This window comes from Ursus arctos, unplaced genomic scaffold (assembly GCF_023065955.2).
Source record: "Ursus arctos isolate Adak ecotype North America unplaced genomic scaffold, UrsArc2.0 scaffold_13, whole genome shotgun sequence".
In the NCBI taxonomy this organism is placed as follows: Eukaryota; Metazoa; Chordata; class Mammalia; order Carnivora; family Ursidae; genus Ursus; species Ursus arctos.
The window spans coordinates 20877147-20896517 of record NW_026622797.1 but is presented as its reverse complement, the minus strand read 5'-3'; the positions used below and the strand labels follow the sequence as shown (position 1 = coordinate 20896517).

Here is a 19371-nt window from a genome sequence, read left to right as displayed (position 1 = left end):
AAAAAAAAAAGAAAGGCAAATACTACATGGTTTCACTTACATGTGGAAACTTAAAAAAAAAAAAAAAAAGTCAAACTCGTGGAAACAGAGAGTAGAAAAGTGGTTTCCAAGGCCTGGGGGTTGAGAGAACTAGGGAGAGGTTGGTAAAAGGGTACAAACTTTCAGCTATGAGATGAGTAAGGTTTGAGGATTTAATGTAAAACATGGTGACTATAATTAATAATACTGTAAGTTTATATAATTGAAACTTACTGAAAGAATAGAACTTTTTTGCTTCATCAAAAAACCAAAAATCAATGCTGTTTATTTTAATATTTTAATTTTATACTTCTAATATGTAGATTTGTTCAAACTTTTCAGTTTTCTATTTTAATTCCAGTATAGTTAACATACAATGTTATATTAGTTTCAGGTATACTATAGTCTAGCGATTCAACAATTCTATACATTGCTCAGTGCTCATCATGATGAGGGTTCTCCTAAACCCCTTCACCTATTTCACCCATCCCCCCACCCACCTCCCTTCTGGTAACCGTTACTTTGTTCTCTATAGTTAAGAGTCTAGGGGTGCCTGGGGGGTTCAGTTGGTTAAGTGTCTGACTCTTGATCTCAGCTCCTGTGTTGATCTCAGGGTCTTGATCTCAGGATTAAAGCCTCATGCTGGGCTCCATGCTGGGTGTGGAGCCTACTTAAAAAAAAAAAAAGTTAAAGCATCTGTTTTTTGGTTTGTCTCCCTCTTTTTTTCCCTTTTGTTCATTTGTTTCTTAAATGTTCCACATATGAGTTATTTGAATTTTATAGTTTTCTAATGAGGCTGTAACTATAAGGAATTTATACCATGTTTATGTAAGTAACATTGTATTTATATTATATTCAAGTAATTTGTCAACACTGAGTGTCAGATATTTTTTTCCTTGAAGAGGGGTCTACTCACTACTTAAGTTGGAGAGATAATGTCCTAGGACCCTGAAAAAAATAAGGCATGAATAAATTATATACAGCACTCACATTTGCATTGTAATCAATCATGAATTCCAATTTGCCCGGGGGCATTTGTTTTGTAAATGTTTCTTTGTGACTAGGGATATAGAATTGTGGCAAAAGTTCCTGTTTCATAATTGACTATGCCTATCACCAACTTGTAGAAAATAGCGTTTAAAGAAATCAGCTAGAGTGGCCTGCTTTCAACACTGAGACTTAGTGATGCAAGGCCATGTCAGCTCCTACCAAAGATTCCTATTCACGCTCTGGACGTGTAAGTAAGGTAAGGAGCTGTGGACTGAGAGGAACATCTGTCAGCTTCCCCAACGTCTCCTGAACAAGATCATCATCCCAAGGGCAGGTACCTGCAAGAAGACTGTCCACTGAATCTGTGAGTTTACTGCTGAGACTTCAATGTGTTTTCGCTGTGTCACTTCTAGTAAGCTCATCTTTAAAACATATTCATCATTTGAAACCCGTTTGTTTTTTGTGGTGCCAATATTGTACTTTTAAATTTTCCTTAGGATCATGGAAGGATGCTGGCCATGGTCCATGTGCTTACAGAAATTATAAACCATTTTTGAGGAAGGACTCAGTCCTTTTGAAGATTGTGTTAAAGGGAAAAATAAGACAAAGTCATGCAGCTGCAAGACGAGGATGAAATGGATGAAGAAAAAGAGAAGAAAATCATGTCTCAGTCCCAAAGTAAGGCTTTTTGGTGTAGAAATAGATGGTTTCTAAATGAATGGCACAAATTCATCTAAATGAACAAAATATGGATTATAAAAATGTTCAGTCTGTGAAAGTTATGTTTGTTGAAAACAAATTTAATTATTCCAATTCAAAACCAATATTTAAAGACTCATGATGAAGCCATAACTTTATTATTAAAAGGCATGGCTTATGTGTTAGATTCTGTTTATGCTTTTCTGTTTCACTTTCATCAGTTCCGCACGACAGGGCGATGGTGCAAAAAGGGGGTTACCAGAAGGGAGTGTTGAGTAACAGTCTCATCTTAAAATAGTTTTGCAACTTGCTATGCGAAATCACAGTTGCAGAAAAATCATCAAGAGCCATTAAGCAGATCAATTATACTATCTCTAGACCTGATATTTTTTTAGCCGATTCTTTTTCACAATTAGAATGTTCTATTTGTATGCATAGAACAGCCGTACATGCTCACCTTTGAGCCTCTTGCGTGTATGCCAAGATATCAGAGGGAAGTTTTCACTTAATTGCAATTTGGGTTAAAATAAAAATACAGCCATGTCATTTCAGGAATTGTAGGCAGGAATAAGATTTAATACCAAAATAGTACATTTTCACCACTAATTTTCTCTTCCATCTTGTGTACCATAAACAGAAAAATAAGCTCACTACACAATAAGAAATTTGCTTTTCTATGAGTTATCTGTTGCATTCTTTTCTTTCTTTCTTTCTTTCTTTTTAGTAATTTTTCTAAGCTTATTTAGATTTAGACATCAATCTTTGAGTGCAGGTAACAGGATAAAAGAATCATTTGCTTCAGATAGTCTTTATTTTTTGGTTCTTCTGTGGTCTCTAATGTTGTTCTTGGATTCTTAATTGGTGGTTAAGAATATGGACTTTTGTGTTGGATGCAAGGATTTGAATCTAGGCTCCTTTGCTTGCTGGCGTTGGGACAGTAGACAGGAGACTTTAAGGCTCATTTCCTCCTCTGTCAAATGGGGTTGAGCTGTACACACCTCATAAATTTGTAATGAGAATTAATATATGAAAGTATTAGCATAGTGGTTGGCATATTGTAACTGAGCAATAGGTATCAGTTATCTCTATTTTTTTTTTTGAAGATTTTATTTATTCATTTGTCAGAGAGAGTGCACAAGCAGGGGGAATGGCAGGCAGAAGAACAACAGGCAAAGGGAGAAGCAGGCTCCCCACTGCGTAAGGAGCCTAATACGGGACTCAATCCCAGGACCCTAGGATCATGACCTCAGCCAAAGGCAGATGCTTAACTGACTAAGCCACCCAGGCATCCCCAGTTATCTTTAATATAGGAATTAGCATTATGGGTTTGTATATTTTTAAATGAGCTGATGTCTGCTAATAATTATACATTTAAATATTGAGCTTCAAAGGGTGTCTTAGTCCATGAAGACTATATGCTATAGCAAAAATACTCTAGATTTTATGGCTTATAAATAGTAGAAGTTTATTTGTCACAGTTCTAGAGGCTGGGAAGTCCTAAGATCAAGGTGCCAGCAAATTTGGTATCTGGTGAGAGCCTGCTTCCTGGTTCACAGATGGCTACTTGCTGTGTTCTCACATGATGGAAGGGGCTAGAGAGCTCTCTGGGATCTCTTTTATAAGAACAGGAATCCCATTCTTGAGGGGTCCATCCTCATGACCTAATCACCTCCCAAGGCACTTCCCAATATCATCACATTGGGGATTAGGTTACAACATATGAATTTTTGGCAGACACAAACATTCAGTGTATAGGAAAAGGTTAGAAACTGTGTTCTCTGGTAAGCTCTGTATGTTGAGTAATGATGGTTTGTTTGCAGTACTGAGGTATAGATTTTCTCACATCTAGAAGAAATTTAAAGCTTATCAGATGTTAAGATATTTAATATCCTCAACATTAACCTCTTTATTTTATAGCCTTCTTTATATATTTCCACAAATAATATTTTATGTAGAGAAGCTATATGCAAGATTTGCCTATGAATCAGAATATTTTTCTAGTCTGAGTGTACCAGAGAAAAATTTATATTATATGACATACAACATGGTTTCTTTATAATGCTAACCGGTAGATTAAAATAAAGAGATGCTAATATTATCAGGGAACATTTCTGGAAGAACTGTAGGTATAAAATTTTCAGTGCAGGGATTTAGACACTAAGGTCTAGCTGATTAAGGATGGCTGTTCAGGGTCCCAACATGAAACAGATGGCACATTCAAATTAGAATGATTCAATGAAGGTTTGTAAATAAAGGTAATATTATAAAGGAATAGGCAGAGTGGAAACCATAGGGACTCCCAGGCTGTTATACTCCAGGCCTGAGAACCATGAGTAGGGAGAGGTATTCAGAATGAGGAAGGAGAGGGAATCATATAGAACAGACCATCTTAGAGGAACAGTGACCTTCTGCTGAGGAACACAGATAGCCCTTCTGCTTGGAATAAATTCCCTGACCTCATCCCGTGCTTCTGCTCCCCTGCTAGATCCCTCTATTGGTTAAGCCCAAGGTAACCCAAAAGGGAGGAGCCTGTTGCAATAATCCATTAAGATCAATCACCCAGGGTAGACAGCAGAATGGAGGGAGGTAGAAAGTAAATCTGAAGGGGCAAAGAGAAGATGTCTGCACACATGCTAACATTATTAAAATCTAGAATTTATTTCTTCTTGTTATTACATTCATTGGTGGCCAGTGTTTATAAAAGAGCTGAAGCTTTATAAACATGCACTAGACAAGATCCTTACAGCAATTAAGTTTCAAGCTACTTTTCGAACAATGAGAGAGAAGAACGCGGCTTTAAAAAGAAAAAACAGTGCTAGATCCCTATTCCTAAATCTCATGACACCTGGGTGCCACCCTCTAAAATGTTATCTCAGTGCCCTGAGTTTCCATGTTCAGCTCAGTGCTTACTTTTGTCATTCATTCACTCATCATTCAACAAATATTTATTGAGAGTCTCTAATGTCCTAGAAATTGTGTTAGGCTTTGGGTAAAAAGTAGTAAGTGGAAACATAATCTCCATTCTGAATCTAAAAATATTTTTTGAAACCAATGGTTTAGTAGATAACTGTTTGGAGTGACACAGAGAAAGACTTACATAATTCAGCAAATCTGTGTTCATAAAGGTAATCATCGAGAGCAACAGAACCACATGATCACCGAAAGTCCACATCTAATATTTAAACATAAAAATTTGAGACCTTGCATGGCAGCCATTTATAGACTAAGGGCCATAGACTTTTTAGGTAGCATATTTCCTCCCTCCTAAAAGAAAGCCCTTTATCTTAGATTTTAAGCTGTCCAATTCTGGAAAAGCTGATCCAAATACGATTTGTGAGACAAAGCACAGGGTGCTAGCAGGATCTGGAAAGCACTGCCCAGTATGGTAGCCAAAGAACTGGTAATGTTCATGGTGATGTTCTACTCTGCACAGTCTGATATAGGGGACACTAATTCCCACTAGTTATGGTGGCCCTTGTGCACTGAAAATGTCACTGAGACTGAGGAACTGAATTTAAAGTTTTGCTCAATCTAATTAATTTTAATTTAAATGGCTACCTGTGGCTACAAGAGTGGACAGTGCGGGTCCAGAACAAGATGTGCAAGATGGGGCTTGTTGGTTCATTTCATCTCGTTTCCCTTTTCAACAGGGTTAACAACAGCTGTTCGTTTACTCATACAACACCCCGTGCCTAGCAGCATGTCACATAGGGAGGAAATCAAAGAGAGGTCATTAAGAAGTAACAAGTGTTGGCAAAGATGTGGAGACATCAGACTCCTGTGCTTTGCTAGTATGAATGTAAAACGGTGCAGCTTCTGTGAAATGTGGTGTGATGATACCACAAAAAAATTACACAGAGAATTACCATAGGATCCAGCAATTCCACTTCTGGGTATATACACGAGAAAAATGAAAGCAATGACTGAAAAAGAAATATTATTCAGCCTTTAAAAGGAAAAAGAATCGGACACACGTGCTATAACGTAGATAAACCTTGAAGCCATTATGCCGAGTGAAACAAGCCAGTTACAAAAGGACAAATATTGTACCATCGCACTTATACGACATGTCTACAGTAGTCAAATTCATAGAGACAGAAAGTAGAGTGGTGGCTGCCAGGGGCTGGGGAGTGGGGGACTGGAGAATTAAGTGTTTAATGGGTACAGAGATGTCAGTTGGGGGTAGATAAAAAATTCTGGAAATGGATGGTGATGGTTGCATAACAATGTAAATGTACTTATGGAGTTGAACTTCACACTTTAAAATGGTGACAACGGTATATTTTATGTCACATATATTGTATCACACACAAAGAAGACAGGTTAAACATATGTCCTCAAGGAGTTTGCAAAGAGAAATTGTGGTTGGTGATTGCTACATGGTGGGTATAAAAAATGACTATATGGAGGAGTTATACCTGAGAGGGGTGGCTGAGCTAGATGACCTGAGATTCAGTGGGTTTATGAGCGCTTCGAATTTGGGATGGCAGTAGGATACAAGATGGTGTATACAGAGGACAGGATTTCATTTCATGTAGCAGCTATGGCCCCCTCCAAGAGCTTGTCCTGCTTTATCGGGTTTACCTAAAGTCCTCATCCATATTCATGGTTCAAAAAAATCCAGACTGCAGGTGAGAGTCAACCTTGCCAGGAAAAATGTATAAAACATAGGAGACCTACCTGGGAGCCTAGCAGGGGGTGGGCACATCAATTGCAGAAAGCCCAGGTCAGTCTAGACTTTGTCATTATCAATATCTTCAGCCCCTCCTCATCTAAGTCTCAAAGATCCCACTCTCTGACAACCAACTTGTATTTTTCCAACTGAATCTCTCTAATCCCTGACTGCACAATTCCTTGACACCCAGGAGCCTCCAATCCATTAACCTAACACTTTTTCACTTTGCCCTAACACCATCATTCATGTTCTCTCTTCTCTCCTTCCTTGGTTTAAATGCTATGGTCCTTCCCTATAGTCATTCCTTTGCATAGATGCACCACGCTCTTGTCCCTCTCTGCTCCATCATATTCAGCTGGCAACTCCAAACTCTGGTTGTATCTGGACCTCTGCCTAGCACTATTTCTACCCAAATAGGCAAATGAGACTGAGGAGAATACACAGCTATACCCACTGGCCTCCCTTTATAACATGGTCCCTGACTTCGAATGAACCCTTAGCAAACTGACGATATTTTCAATGTCTATATTTACTCTCTCACTGTCCCTGGATGATATTTCATACTTTCTATCCTCTTCTCAAACTTCCTCCCTTTCCACTGATAACCTTGTTTCTTCATTGATAAAACATTTTCTGCCTCAACATTTACCAGCATCTGTGCCCATATGTTCTGCCTCCCCTCCAGCTATCAGAAAAGGATTCCATCTTCTCTATCTTCTCCAATTTAACCCCAACATTCCTTTTGTGCATTGGACCCCATCCCTGCTCATCTACTCCAGAACATTGCTACAGCAATGATCTTTACTCTTCCGCATCATCACATTTTCCTTCCCTTTTGGCTCATGCCCATGAGCACACAACCAGGCATATGTTCTAATTAAAAATAAAAATCTCTCTCTTGACCATGTGTTTCTTCCAACTACTGCCCCATTTTTCTATCTCCATTTACTCTTTTTCCATTCTCTCTGGGCCCAATCCAGACAGGCTTTGATCACTACACACCACCAAAATTCTTATCAAGTGTGCCATTGACCTCCAGGTGGCCAAGCCCATTGCTGTTTTCAGTTCTAATTTTACCCTCTTGGGGCACCTGGGTGGCTCAGTTGGTTGAGCGTCTGCCTTGGGCTTGGGTCATGGTCCTGGAGTCCTGGGATTGCCCCACTTAGGTCTCCCTGCTCAGCAGGGAGTCTGCTTCTCCTGCCCCTCTCCCCGCTCATTCTCTCTCTCTCTCTCTCTCAAATAAATAAATAAAACCTTTAAAAAATAAATAATTTTACCCTCTTTAGCAGCATTTGATAGAATTGCTCATTCTTAAAACATTGTTTTCATTTGGTCTCTGGAACACCACTGTGAGTCTACCTCTTATATCACTGATTATACCTTCTCATTCTCCCTTTTTGATTCTTCATCTTCCTGATCTCTGACCTTTGGAGTGCCGCAGGGCTCAGATTTCACACATGTAAATTCTATCCGCACATCACCTATATGCTAAAGACTCCCAATTGATATCATTACCCCAGACTCATCTATATAAATGCCTTCTTGACAACTCCAAACTTAAAGTGTCCAAAATGGAACTCTTAATCCCCAGCAACCCTTCCCTCCCCAGCCCCACAACTTGCTTCTCAAGCAGTCTTCCCAGTTAACATAAGGAACCTCTTTTCTTCTAATTGCTCCAAGTAAAAACCTTGACTCATCCTCACTCCTTTTTTTTTTTTAAGACTTTATTTATTGGGACACCTGGGTGGCTGAGTTGGTTAAGTGTCTGCCTTCGGCTCAGTTCATGATCCCAGGGTCCTGGGATTGAGCCCCACATTGCACTCCTTGCTCAGCGGGGAGCCTGCTTCTCCCTAGGCCTGCGGTCCCCCTGCTTGTGCTCTCTCTCTCTGACAAATAAAATCTTAAAAAAAAAAAGATTTTATGTATTTATTTCAGAGAGGGAGAGAGAGAAAGTAAACATGAATGAGGGAGAGGGAGAAACAGACTCCCTGCTGAGCAGTAAGCCCACAAGGGGCTCAATCTGATCCCAGGACCCTGGGATCATAACTTGGGCTGAAGGCAGATGCTTAACCAACTAAGCCACCCAGACACCCCTCATTCTGACTTGTTTTACTCTCTCATGTCCTACATCCAATTAACCAGCCAGTCCTGTAGGCTTCTCCTTGGGGATATATCCAGAACCTGCCCACTTATTAGCTCTACACTAGAATTTTGAATCAGTGAAGGTTGTCAGAGAAACAGAACCATGTATATATGAATGAAACATTTATATTATGGAGGCTGAGAACTTCCAAGATCTGTAGTTGGCAAGATGCAGACCCAGGAAAGTTGGTGGTATAATTCCTGTCCGAATCCAAAGGCCTGAGAAGCAGGAGAGTAAATGATGTAACTTTTAGCTTGAGGCCAAGTCTGAAGCCTGGAAAAAACTGATGTCCCAGCTCAAAGACAGGCCCAGAGAGGACAAATTCTCCCTTTCCCAGCCTACTGTTCTATTCAGGCCTTCCAACAGATTGGATGAGGCCCACCCACACCGGGGAGGGCAATGTGCTTTACTTATTCTACAGATTCATCTAAAACACCCTTACAGACACATCCAGAATAATCTTTAACCAAATACCTGGGCACCCCATTGCCCAGTCAAGTTGACAGATAAACTTAACCAGCACAGCTTCTTACTGGTTGGACTTCCTCCATCCTCTCCCCTAATTTGTCAACATAACAGTAAAAAGCAACAACAGCAACAAAAACAAATGCCGTATCAGGTTAATATCAGGTTACTCCTCTATTAAAAATTTTTCAACGTCTTCCTTTCTCAATCAGGGTAAAATATTAAAACCATCATGACCACCAAGGCCCTACATACTCTGTTCCCCAACCCTAGCTCCACCACCCATTGCCCTTCCCGCACTCATTCTGTTCCACCCACACTGATCCTATTCCTAGAAGCCAAGCATGCTCCTGCCTCAGGGCCTTTACATCTGCAGATCTCTCTGCTTGAAATGGTCAAAAGCCAGATATCCACATTGTTTCTTCCCTCAACCTGTTACCTTAGAGGCCTTTGAAATAAACCCTTTGTTTTTGTTTTTAATTTATTATAACACCCCTCATCTCTCTTATTTTGCTTTACTTTTAAAATAAACTTCATTTTTTAGAATAGTTTTAGATTTACAGAAAAATTACGAGGATAATATAGAGGGTTCTCATAAAACATGTCCCATTTGCCCCCATTATTACCATCTTACAATTACTATGGCACATCATCATAACTAATGAACGAATCTTGGTACTATACTGCTAATGAGAGTCCATACTTTATTCAGAGTTTCTTAGTTTTAAAAAAATATTTATTTATTTGAGAGAGAGAGCACGAGCATCAGTGGGGGGGGGCGGGGTAGAGGGTGAGTCTCAAGCAGAGCCCTCAGGGGGAGCCCTCTAAGGTTCCATCTCACAACCTGGAGACTGAACCCTGAACTGAAATCAAGAGGCAGACTCTTAACTGATTCAGCCACCTAGGTGCCCCCTCCTTAGTTTTTACCTACTGGCCTTTTTCTGTTCTACGATCCCATTCCGGATACCACATACATTTAGGTGTAATGTCTCCCTAGGCTCCTCTAGGCTGTGGCAGTTTTTCAGACTTTCCTCATTTTCGATGGCATTGACAGCTTAGAGAAATATTGGTTGGGTACTTTGTAGGATGTCCCTCTGTTGGAATTTGTCTGATGTTTTTCTTATGATAAACTAGGGTTATGAGCTTGGGGGAGGAAGGCCACAGAGGCAAAGTGACATTTTCATCACATATCAAGAGTGTATACTATCAATATGATTTACAACTGTTAATGTTGACCTTGATCATTTGGCCAAGGTCCTGTTTTTTAGGTGTCTCCATTGTGAAGTTACTCTTTTTCCCCCTTTCCTTACCTTACTTTTTGGGAGAAGTCACTATCAGTACCCCATACTTAAGCAGTGGGAAGTTATGCTTCTCCTCCTTAAGGATGGAGTACCCTACATAAATTTTTCCAAATTTTTCTACAGGGGAGATTTATCTCCTCTCCACCATTTATTTATTCATTCAACTACTTATATCATTAGGAACTCATGGATTTTCTTTTTACTTTGGATTGCAGTCTAATACCACTTTTTTGTTGCTCAAATTGTTCTAGTTTCAGCCATTGGGAACTCTTTGGTTGGCTTCTGCATTTCTCTGAAATTCTCTATCAGTGAGGGCTTTTTGGGGAGCATTTAACTTTTGAGCCTCAGTCTTATTTTTCAAGATACTTACCACCGTTGCACGTAATATACACTTTATCCGTTTATCTTTCCTCACTGGAACGCCAGGTCTTCCAGGGCAGGGTCTTGGCGCTATTTTTAACCAGGGTAGTATCCTCAGTCCTTGAGTGAACGCTCAGTTGGTACTAATAATGAATGAACTCAGCCGGGGTTCAGGGCTGCTTGAAGGGGTGAGTCCGAGGGGGCTCTGGCAAGGCGGCGCTCAGCCTCCCCGCCCGCCCGCCCGCCGCCTAGAGGGTCGCCCCAGGTGCAGGGCCCGCCCCGGCCTCTGGCAGTCACTCCCACTCTCAGAACCCGCCGCACGCGCCCGCGCCGCGCCGCACGCAGCTGCCCGCAAACGTCACCAGCGCAAGGGGGATTCCCGGGGAAAGTCCGGCGCCTCCGGCCCCCCCCTCCCCGCTCGGGGGTGGGGGAGAGGGTGAGGTGCCTCGGGCAGCACGCGGAGAGCGCCTGTGGGCGCACAGGAGAGGGGAGGCGGCTGGAGCGGGCCCGCCGGACTGCCCGCTTTCGGGGCGCACGGACTCCGGGCGGGGCGGGGACGGGCGCGCGGGCGGCTGGCGCTGTCGTCCCGGGGCGGGGCCTGCTCCCCCAGCTGTGGGCGCTGCCGACACCAGGGGCCGGGCCGCCGGCGTCCAGATGCGGCGGCGGCGGCGCGGAGCTCGGGTGGCTGAGGAGGAGCCCAGTCCGGGCCGCGGGAGGCGCCGGGAGCCTCGCCGCCAGGAGTCGCGCAACAGGTTTCCTTCCTTCTCACGACTCCCAGCGTGGGACCCGCGCCCGCGCAGGACAGGGCTTCTCGGTTCGCACGCTTGGTCCTGTTCCTGGTTCGTTTTTTCCCTTTGTACCTCTTTTTCTCTCCTTAACTGCCCCGGGGGCGAGGATGCTCCCCGCTAGGCTGTGCGTGGAGAGCCGCGGAGGGGCGCCGGGGTGGCCTCGCTGCCTGGGGCTTCAAGGGATGTCTTTGGGGGAATTTCGGGTCTGGCCCGGGTGCTCACGCCGCCGCCTCACGTCTCAGGGAACGCGGCCTTGGGTTTCTCACGTACAGCGGAGCGACCTTTTTTTTTTTTTTTTTTCCTCCCGGTGGGCAAGGGACTGCGCATTTAGGGCTTCATAGAAATTATTTCATGTACCTATCGATAGGCTTCCCTTACGAAGTGTGCACCTAAGACTACTGGGGTTTTAAATCGAGAGGCTGAACTTCTTTTGAGTTACCGGGGGACATTACTTCGGTGTGATCACCTGTTCACTTCCTATTTTATTTTATTTATGAGAGTAAGGCGGGGGGAGAGGCAGGGTAGGGAGGGTAGAGAGATAGAATCTCAAGTGTCTCCACGCTCAGCGCAGAGCCGGACACGGGGCTTGATCTCAGGACACTGGGCTTGATCCCAGGACACTGAGATCAAGACTCGAACCGAAATCAAGAGTCTGCCGCTTCATCAACTGGGCCATCCAGGTGCTATTCACTCCCTATTTTAGGTTGCACTTTCTCATGAACACCAGAATGGGTACTTCTTGACTTGAACTTGACAATATGACTCAGGAGCCAGGAAATACGAAGACCTTGATATTGCCCTGATATAGTTCCTTCCAAGCTCACATAAAAAAGACTTTATTTCTGGAAGAATGAAGACAAGAAATAGTGGCAAGGTGACTCCAAGAGCCACACGTCCTGAGAGGGAATGCTAGACTCCCCTGACAATAGCTGAGCTCTGTATTACTTCCTGTGGTTCTCATGCACTTGTCGAAGCCGTTTCTCAGCAAAGGGAGGAGTTGTTATTTCCACACGGGTATCCAAAAATGACTCACAGGGCTGCTCTTTTAATTGTGAGACTTTGTTAATGAACTTTTGAAAAGTGAGGTTGGCTCAGGGTTGTGTGTAAAGTACGACTAAGATGTAAAGTGCGTGTACTGCTAAACTGGGGCTGGTGGTATAGGAAGTTAACAGCTCAAGTTTTCAGTTTCCTAAAGCGCCTGATGGTACAGCCTACCAGCTATGGTCACTAGGCTGATGTAAGATAAGCATTCAGATCATGTGCTTTGCTTTGCTGCAGAGGCCCAAGAGAAAATTAAGTTCATTGTTCAATAACTGTATGTTATTACTTTCACTGGTATAGTAGGGTAGAAATATGTCATTTTACATAGTGATTGAGTGTCACTCTCTGAATCCAAATGTTTTGGACAGTTTGTCTTTAGTAAATTAGTCCCACATGAAAATGGTGGATGCCTGTTGAAGGTGAAATATCAAAATATTTAAGGTCCCATTGCAGCTGGATGACTGTACACTGTCTCACACAGTAGAGACGGGGAGAGCATCTCTGTCGGAGCTGAGTTGGAGCTGAGGTCAGCCCAGCAAACAGTTATCATGTACCTTCTCTGTGCCAGGCTTTTCACGGAGCTCTGGTTATATAATTATGAATAAGACAGGGTGATGCTGAAAAGGGCCATAAACACTAGTGTGGAAGATTGGAAAATCCAATGAAGGAGATGGGCGCTATGACAAATCTGTGTCCACAGTAGAGCTTCTGTCCCAATATGACTGATGTTTCTGCAGATCTGGGATTTTGAATGAACTGTGTCATCATTGCTGGAAGAGTGAGGAAAGTTTTGAGTTTGATCCTCTACTTGTCTTTGTAGACAGTCTGTTGTGCTTATACAGTAAGTATTTCATTCAATGAGTGATTTAAAAATGTGTTAATTAGAAAGGCATGATTCTTAAAGTGTTTGAATTAACCATATTTCATATTATTTAATAACCATGTAAAAAGAAACCCAGCCTGTTATTACCCTTAGACAATCACAGGCACTTAGAGTTTCTTACATTTTAATAACAGAGTGGCTAGTTAATGGCCTATAACTTTATAACACCATATTGAAACAACTTTCTGATTATTGTTTTTTATAGTTCAAATCAATCTTTTCTAATACATCATAGCTGTACAAGTCAAAATGACTAAATCTACTGTGTCACGGTTTACTGTTGAGATTGAAGTCTGCTGGGGTACTTTTGGACTTGATGCCAAAATATATTCAATTTCTACAATTCCATAAGGTATTCCAACTGGTGGGGGTAAATATGCTAAATTTGAGACAATTCTACCTTAATTTCCATATTTCATTTCTCCCTCGAGGGCCTCAAAGTCACCTAGTTACTTTTTCTATGAGAAAGAAAGGATTGAATGTGTTCATCATTGTACTCCCTGACCTTGGTACAGGCATTACTCATAGCAGGTGTTAGGAAGTATTTATTGATTAAATAATGAGCCTCAATATAAGAGGGGGAGTTGTCAGGAAGATGGAGGGATAGTTGACCCAGCAGAAGGATCAGCACTGTACTGTCAGGGAACTCCAGCCTGGTCAGTATGGGCACAGGGTGAGGGCAGGGGAGACAGATGGGGCCACATCACAAAGTCCCATGTGCCATGTTGGACCTGTGACTTTATCCTATAGAAGTCTTCAGCAGGTGAATGACATTGTCAGATATGTGTTTTGGAAAGACAATTTAGAATCAAAATGGAGAATAGATTGGATGAGCACTACACTAGCCTTAGGGAGACACACAGGAGATTACTGTAATATTTGAGAAGAGAAATTGGAGAAAGCTTGAGTCAGGCAGTGATAAGGAGGAGTGCAAAAGAGGGAAGGAGCTGACATGTCTAATAGGCAAGACTTGGCCATATCTTTAGGGGTGGGCAGTGAAGGAGAGGAAGTTTAGGATGACTCCTACATTCCTACTTAATGACTAGGATTGAAACATAAGTAGAAGAATAGGTTTGTGCTAAAGGACCATGAGGACCTTATACAGTGCTTGGCACATAATCAGTGCTCATTAAAAGTTTTTGAATGAATAGTAATTAAAGCTAAAATGTATAGAGTGCTTATTAGTGCCAGACACTGTTCTAGGCTCATTATGTGACTCCAGTCTTTTACTTTTCATTGCAAGTTAGGTACTATAATAACTAAAAACACCTGTTTTTGACAGGTGAAGAAAGTATAATGTTAGTAATTGATAGAGCTAGGAACTGATCCCATGCACTTGGTTCCAGAGCTTATATTCTGAACCACATTGCTTTGATAAGGTATCTCTAAGAATGAATGAATGAATGAATGAATGAATGAATGAATGAATGAATGAATGAAGTCTCAGACACTGTGGTAAACTCAAATTGGAGTCACTGTCTTGAAGCCAACAATTCTTTCTCGTCCAGAGATGGCCCAATATATAAGATGGGCTCTCAGCAGCCTTATTGTGCTGCATGGCATCCCTCCCCTAACTTCACCCCAAGATATATTTGGTTGATCTAGGAATAAGTCTAGAATAATCAGAAATTTTCTCCTGGGAATTTTAAACACTTTTATGGTATGTTACTCTCACTCTGGCTGAGAGTTTCCAGAACTTCAACAAATGTGTCTTTAGAGCTGCCTTGATTACCACTCACCCCAAACACTGAATGTTCACTGCTTTGCATTTCTTAGATGCAGTCAATGATCTGTTGCTGAAATCTGTAGTATCCCTCTTGTGGGGAAACAGAAAGGTTGGCCAGGGGATATTAATCTACAGAGCAGGATCCAATGGTAGAAGAATTGCTAACAAATTCAGTCAGGTGCAGAACTCCAAATCTTACACTCCTGGTTTGTGATCTGCCTTCTGGGGCCTGTTTTACTCTGGTTTTACCCTGAAGCAGGTGGTTACCTGCCCCTCTTGCCTCTAACTTCCAGAATGTTACTAAGTGAAGCTGGCCTGCAGTGTCCCCTGTCCTCTTGATTTTAACTAGGCAGAATGACTCAGATTTCTAGGGGTTGGGACCTGTTTTCTATTTTTAGCATCCAGGTAGATTCCTTTGGTCCCAATTAAGGTATTTTTGACAAACAAGCCCAGCTCCCCACTTCTCCCCAAAATCTGGCCCCACCTCTTCACTGTTCTCATTATTTCATGACTTGGATTGAGAATTTTATATTTTTTCAGCAAGTAGGGTCTAATTATCTTTTTCTCAAAAACCTCTACTTTGAACTATTTAAAGATTATAAATACTGAATTAATGTTTTACCTAAACCAAATCAGCAAACTTATCTTAAGTTTGAAGTTTTAAAATATTTTCTCCATGCATGAAGGAAATATTTCATTCAGGATTTCTTCAGGCTTAACAGGATATCAGGGTATTTATAGCTTCCCACTATATGGGAGACATGAAGCCTTCTGGAATGATCCAGACCACATGATCACCCCTTTGTCTGAATTCCTATGTGCCTGTCTATAATTCATTCAGTGCTCAAATAATAAGAAAGGGAAGGGTTTTGGTTAATATTTCATGTGGGTTTGTCTTGCCTCTTCATTTCAACTGTGGTTTCTCTGAGAGCAGAGAATCACTGAAGTTGGGGGCTTTTATAGGTCTCTCAGCTTCCTTCCAGTTATAACCATTCTGTGACTTTTGCTGATAATAAAGCCATCTGTCAGATTAAGTTGTTTGTTAGCTGCTCCTTCTGTATCTGTAAATACCAGATATTATTTGTATATCTCATTTAAGTTCTTGGTAAGGCTCAGTATTTGGTAATTTTTAATACAAAGCATAGTTTTAGGGGTGCCTGGGTGGCTCAGTCGTTAAGCGTCTGCCCTCAGCTCAGGGCGTGATCCCAGAGTCCTGGGATCGAGCCCCACATCAGGCTCCTCGGCTGGGAGCCTACTTCTTCCTCTCCCACTCCACCTGCCTGTGTTCCCTCTCTCGCTGGCTATCTCTCTCTCTGTGTCAAATAAATAAAATCTTTAAAAATAAATAAATGAATAAATAAAATAAATAAAGCATAGTTTTAGAATTGATAACTTCCACTTATTCTTCTTGAGCTAACTCAGTGTTTTCAACTTGATTTGTGTATTGTTTGGTTGTTTTTTTTTTATCTTTTTAGTGGATACAGTATCAAGGTAATTCAGAAAATACTTAGTTGCCTGGAAAAGTATTCCTCATTTTATTTACTTGTTTCTCTGTTCAAAGATGTAAAAAGATATTCTATTTACTCATTGCATAACTTATTGGGTAAAAATGTGAGTTCTGACTTTACAGGGTAGTGGAAATTTCTCTGTTGCTGTCTTCATATGGAAACAGAGTGAACAAATATTGTTCTGTCTTCTCTTTCAGTTTCAGGATTGCCGTAATGCTCGTCTGACCTCCTGGTTTTATTTCTAATTTTTTCTTTTATTATGTGCCTCGCTGTATTGATTACTAACACAGATCTGTTGATTTGAGAAAGTAGCACCCAGTGTGTAAGCTGAATTGTATCATATTGGTAGATATCCTACATCCTCCTCCCCTATTCCTTGATTACTGCATAGTAATCCAGGATATAGTGATGTGAGCTGATAGTATTATATAGCTCTGCATTAGTTACAAAGTATTCTCATATATGTTTTCTTTTTTAATTCTCATAAAAATCTGGCAAGACAGAAATGGTAGTATTGTTGTTGTTGTCTGTATTTGAATTCTATACTTGAGGAAGGACACACTTGGAGAAATTAAGTGACCACCCGATTACCCAAGAAGTCAGGTGCAGGGGCCCACTGCACTGTGCTGTCAGTGCTTGGCTGAAAAAGGCAAGTTCAGCATCTTAGGTCCCATTCCCTGCAAATAGACTGTGAGATTTGCGTACAGGAGGTTTATCGGGAGATGCTGTGGAAACAGCACTTGTCAGGAGAAAGAGCAGCAGGATTATGTGGAGGGAGAAATTGAACTTCAGTGCATGTACAATGACGGCCTCAATAGCAGGAAACTTTACAGCAGGAATGGCCCTTCAGAATTGTTCTGCAAGCAAGGGAGCTAGTCATCTGCATTCCCTGCATTGACTAGTCATAAGATATGGACTACACCCAGTCACGAGAGCCAGTCTTGGACTTAGCAGCTTCCTTCAGTCAAAAGCAATTCCTGGAGCTCTGAGCCTTCAGTAGCCAACATTTCTGGCAACTGGGGGAATGAGGGCCTTGATCCTGAAGGGGATCAGAATATCACACCATCCACCACCATGGTGTGGAAAGAGCATTCTCCTCTGCTACAGCCTTGTTTGTGTCTTTCTGACCCAGACTGTTGCCCTGCTGAGTGGAGGCCAGAGAGCTGACATTTTTTCCAAGGCCCTTAAGGATTTAGAATACCTGACCAGATAGCAAGAAGACAGAGTTGCTTTAATCCTAGGAATATTAGGAGCAGAAGAGGAGCCCGATGAGGGAAGGCTGGGATGAGTGGAGTGGTGGTGCCTGGTGGAAAACTAACTTCTGATGCCCACGGCTAACAAAAAGCCCTTGGCTGTCCAGACCCAGAACAAAAGTGTAATGCATACTGGCCTTTGCTGTAATTCTGGGCTTTACCATTGTTGAATGGCAAACAATTTTGTGATATTAACCTACATTTTCTCTCTTTTCTCCCTTCCCTCTCTCATCCTTCTACACCTTTGAAAAGCCCCAGACCAGTCCAGTGACTCTCAATATGTAGCCTGTAGATTACAATCATCAGAATTACTTGGAATCTTAAAAAACAACCCCCCCAAACCAAACAACAAAAAAGAAAACAGAAAGTCCAGGCCCACATTTGATATCTATTGGAACAGAATCTTTAAGAGTAGAGCCTATGAATCGATATTTTCAAAAAATTTTCTCCAGGTGATTTTTATACATACTATAGTTTGAGAATCATTGACTTAAACTGTTATGCTTTTGATGGTGACCAAGCCTAGTGGGATTCTTCAAATAAGCAGAAAGTTATGAAAACTGTGGGACAACAGAGGAACACTTGAGCCTTAATCCCAGCAGGTCTGATAGAGCGATATTCACCCCTGGTCTTTCATAACAAATCCCTGGTGTGGTCATGAGAGACTGTCCTGAATTCCTTGGCTGACTTCTGCCCCAGATTGCTGGAAAGAGAAAGGGATGGATCTGACTTGGCCTTTTGCTAGCTGGGTGAGAGATGCCAAATTCCTCGAATAGTCATAAGGGGGAAGTCAGTGAATTTATAGGAGTCAGTAAACTTTCTAGGAGAATAAGAAGGTTCCAAGAAATTTTATTTCAGATGAAGTTTTGAGGTACTGTCTTATAGCTTTAAATACCATCCAGTAGGATGAGAAAGAGAACTATGACAAGAAAATATATTATCTTATTGAAATAGGAAATAATTATTGTTCTTCAAAGGTAAAAGCATTTTTAAACCTACTAATTCTGAGTCCGGTCATTGTGGGAAGTATTAGTCACCTAAAGAAGAGTCTGATTAAACTCCTATGACAGTTTGATGCTGTATGCTGGGAGCTCTGGGGTACATGGCAAACACAACAGGTACAGTCCCTTATGGAACTTAGGGGCAAGCAGAGAGGATGGGCAGTCAAACAGTTAACAATAGAATATAGTAAGTGTCAGGAAAGAGGAAGTGCCAGAAAGTGTGAGATCATAGAGCCAGTCATCCAGCTTAGTCTAAGGTCAGAGAGTTTCCCATTCTCCTGAAATGTATAAAAATAGAAGCTATGAGGCTGGCTTTGGTTCTAAGACAAAGGGCCTCTTTGTAACAAAGGACAATCTTTTGCTCTATCTAGTTTAAAATCGACCAGTCCTTCACGTGTGTGTGTGTGTGTGTTGTGTGTGTGTGTGTGTGTCCAGTGTGTGAGCATACACGTTGGCAAAGAGAGGTCAAGAACCTGACTCCTTCATTTAATGAGGAAAATAGATAGCAAGGAGGAGAGAG

At 41.7% G+C, this 19371-nt stretch overlaps 1 protein-coding gene across 3 annotated transcripts in view; it reads left to right on the top strand.

The window, feature by feature from the left end:
• Positions 1-1176: 1176 nt before the first annotated feature.
• Positions 1177-19371, top strand: part of STX11 (syntaxin 11) — a 46652-nt gene continuing 28457 nt past the window's right edge. The window contains exons 1-2 of one of the 3 annotated variants that reach the window (XM_057310990.1): positions 1177-1420; positions 1506-1686. In XM_057310990.1, the coding sequence (XP_057166973.1) occupies positions 1620-1686 (67 nt within the window). In that variant the 5' untranslated portion in view covers positions 1177-1420; positions 1506-1619. Of the gene's footprint in view, positions 1421-1505; positions 1687-11277; positions 11491-19371 lie in introns of those variants that run through there. The other 2 variants (XM_057310991.1, XM_026504964.4) reach the window with 2 other exon arrangements.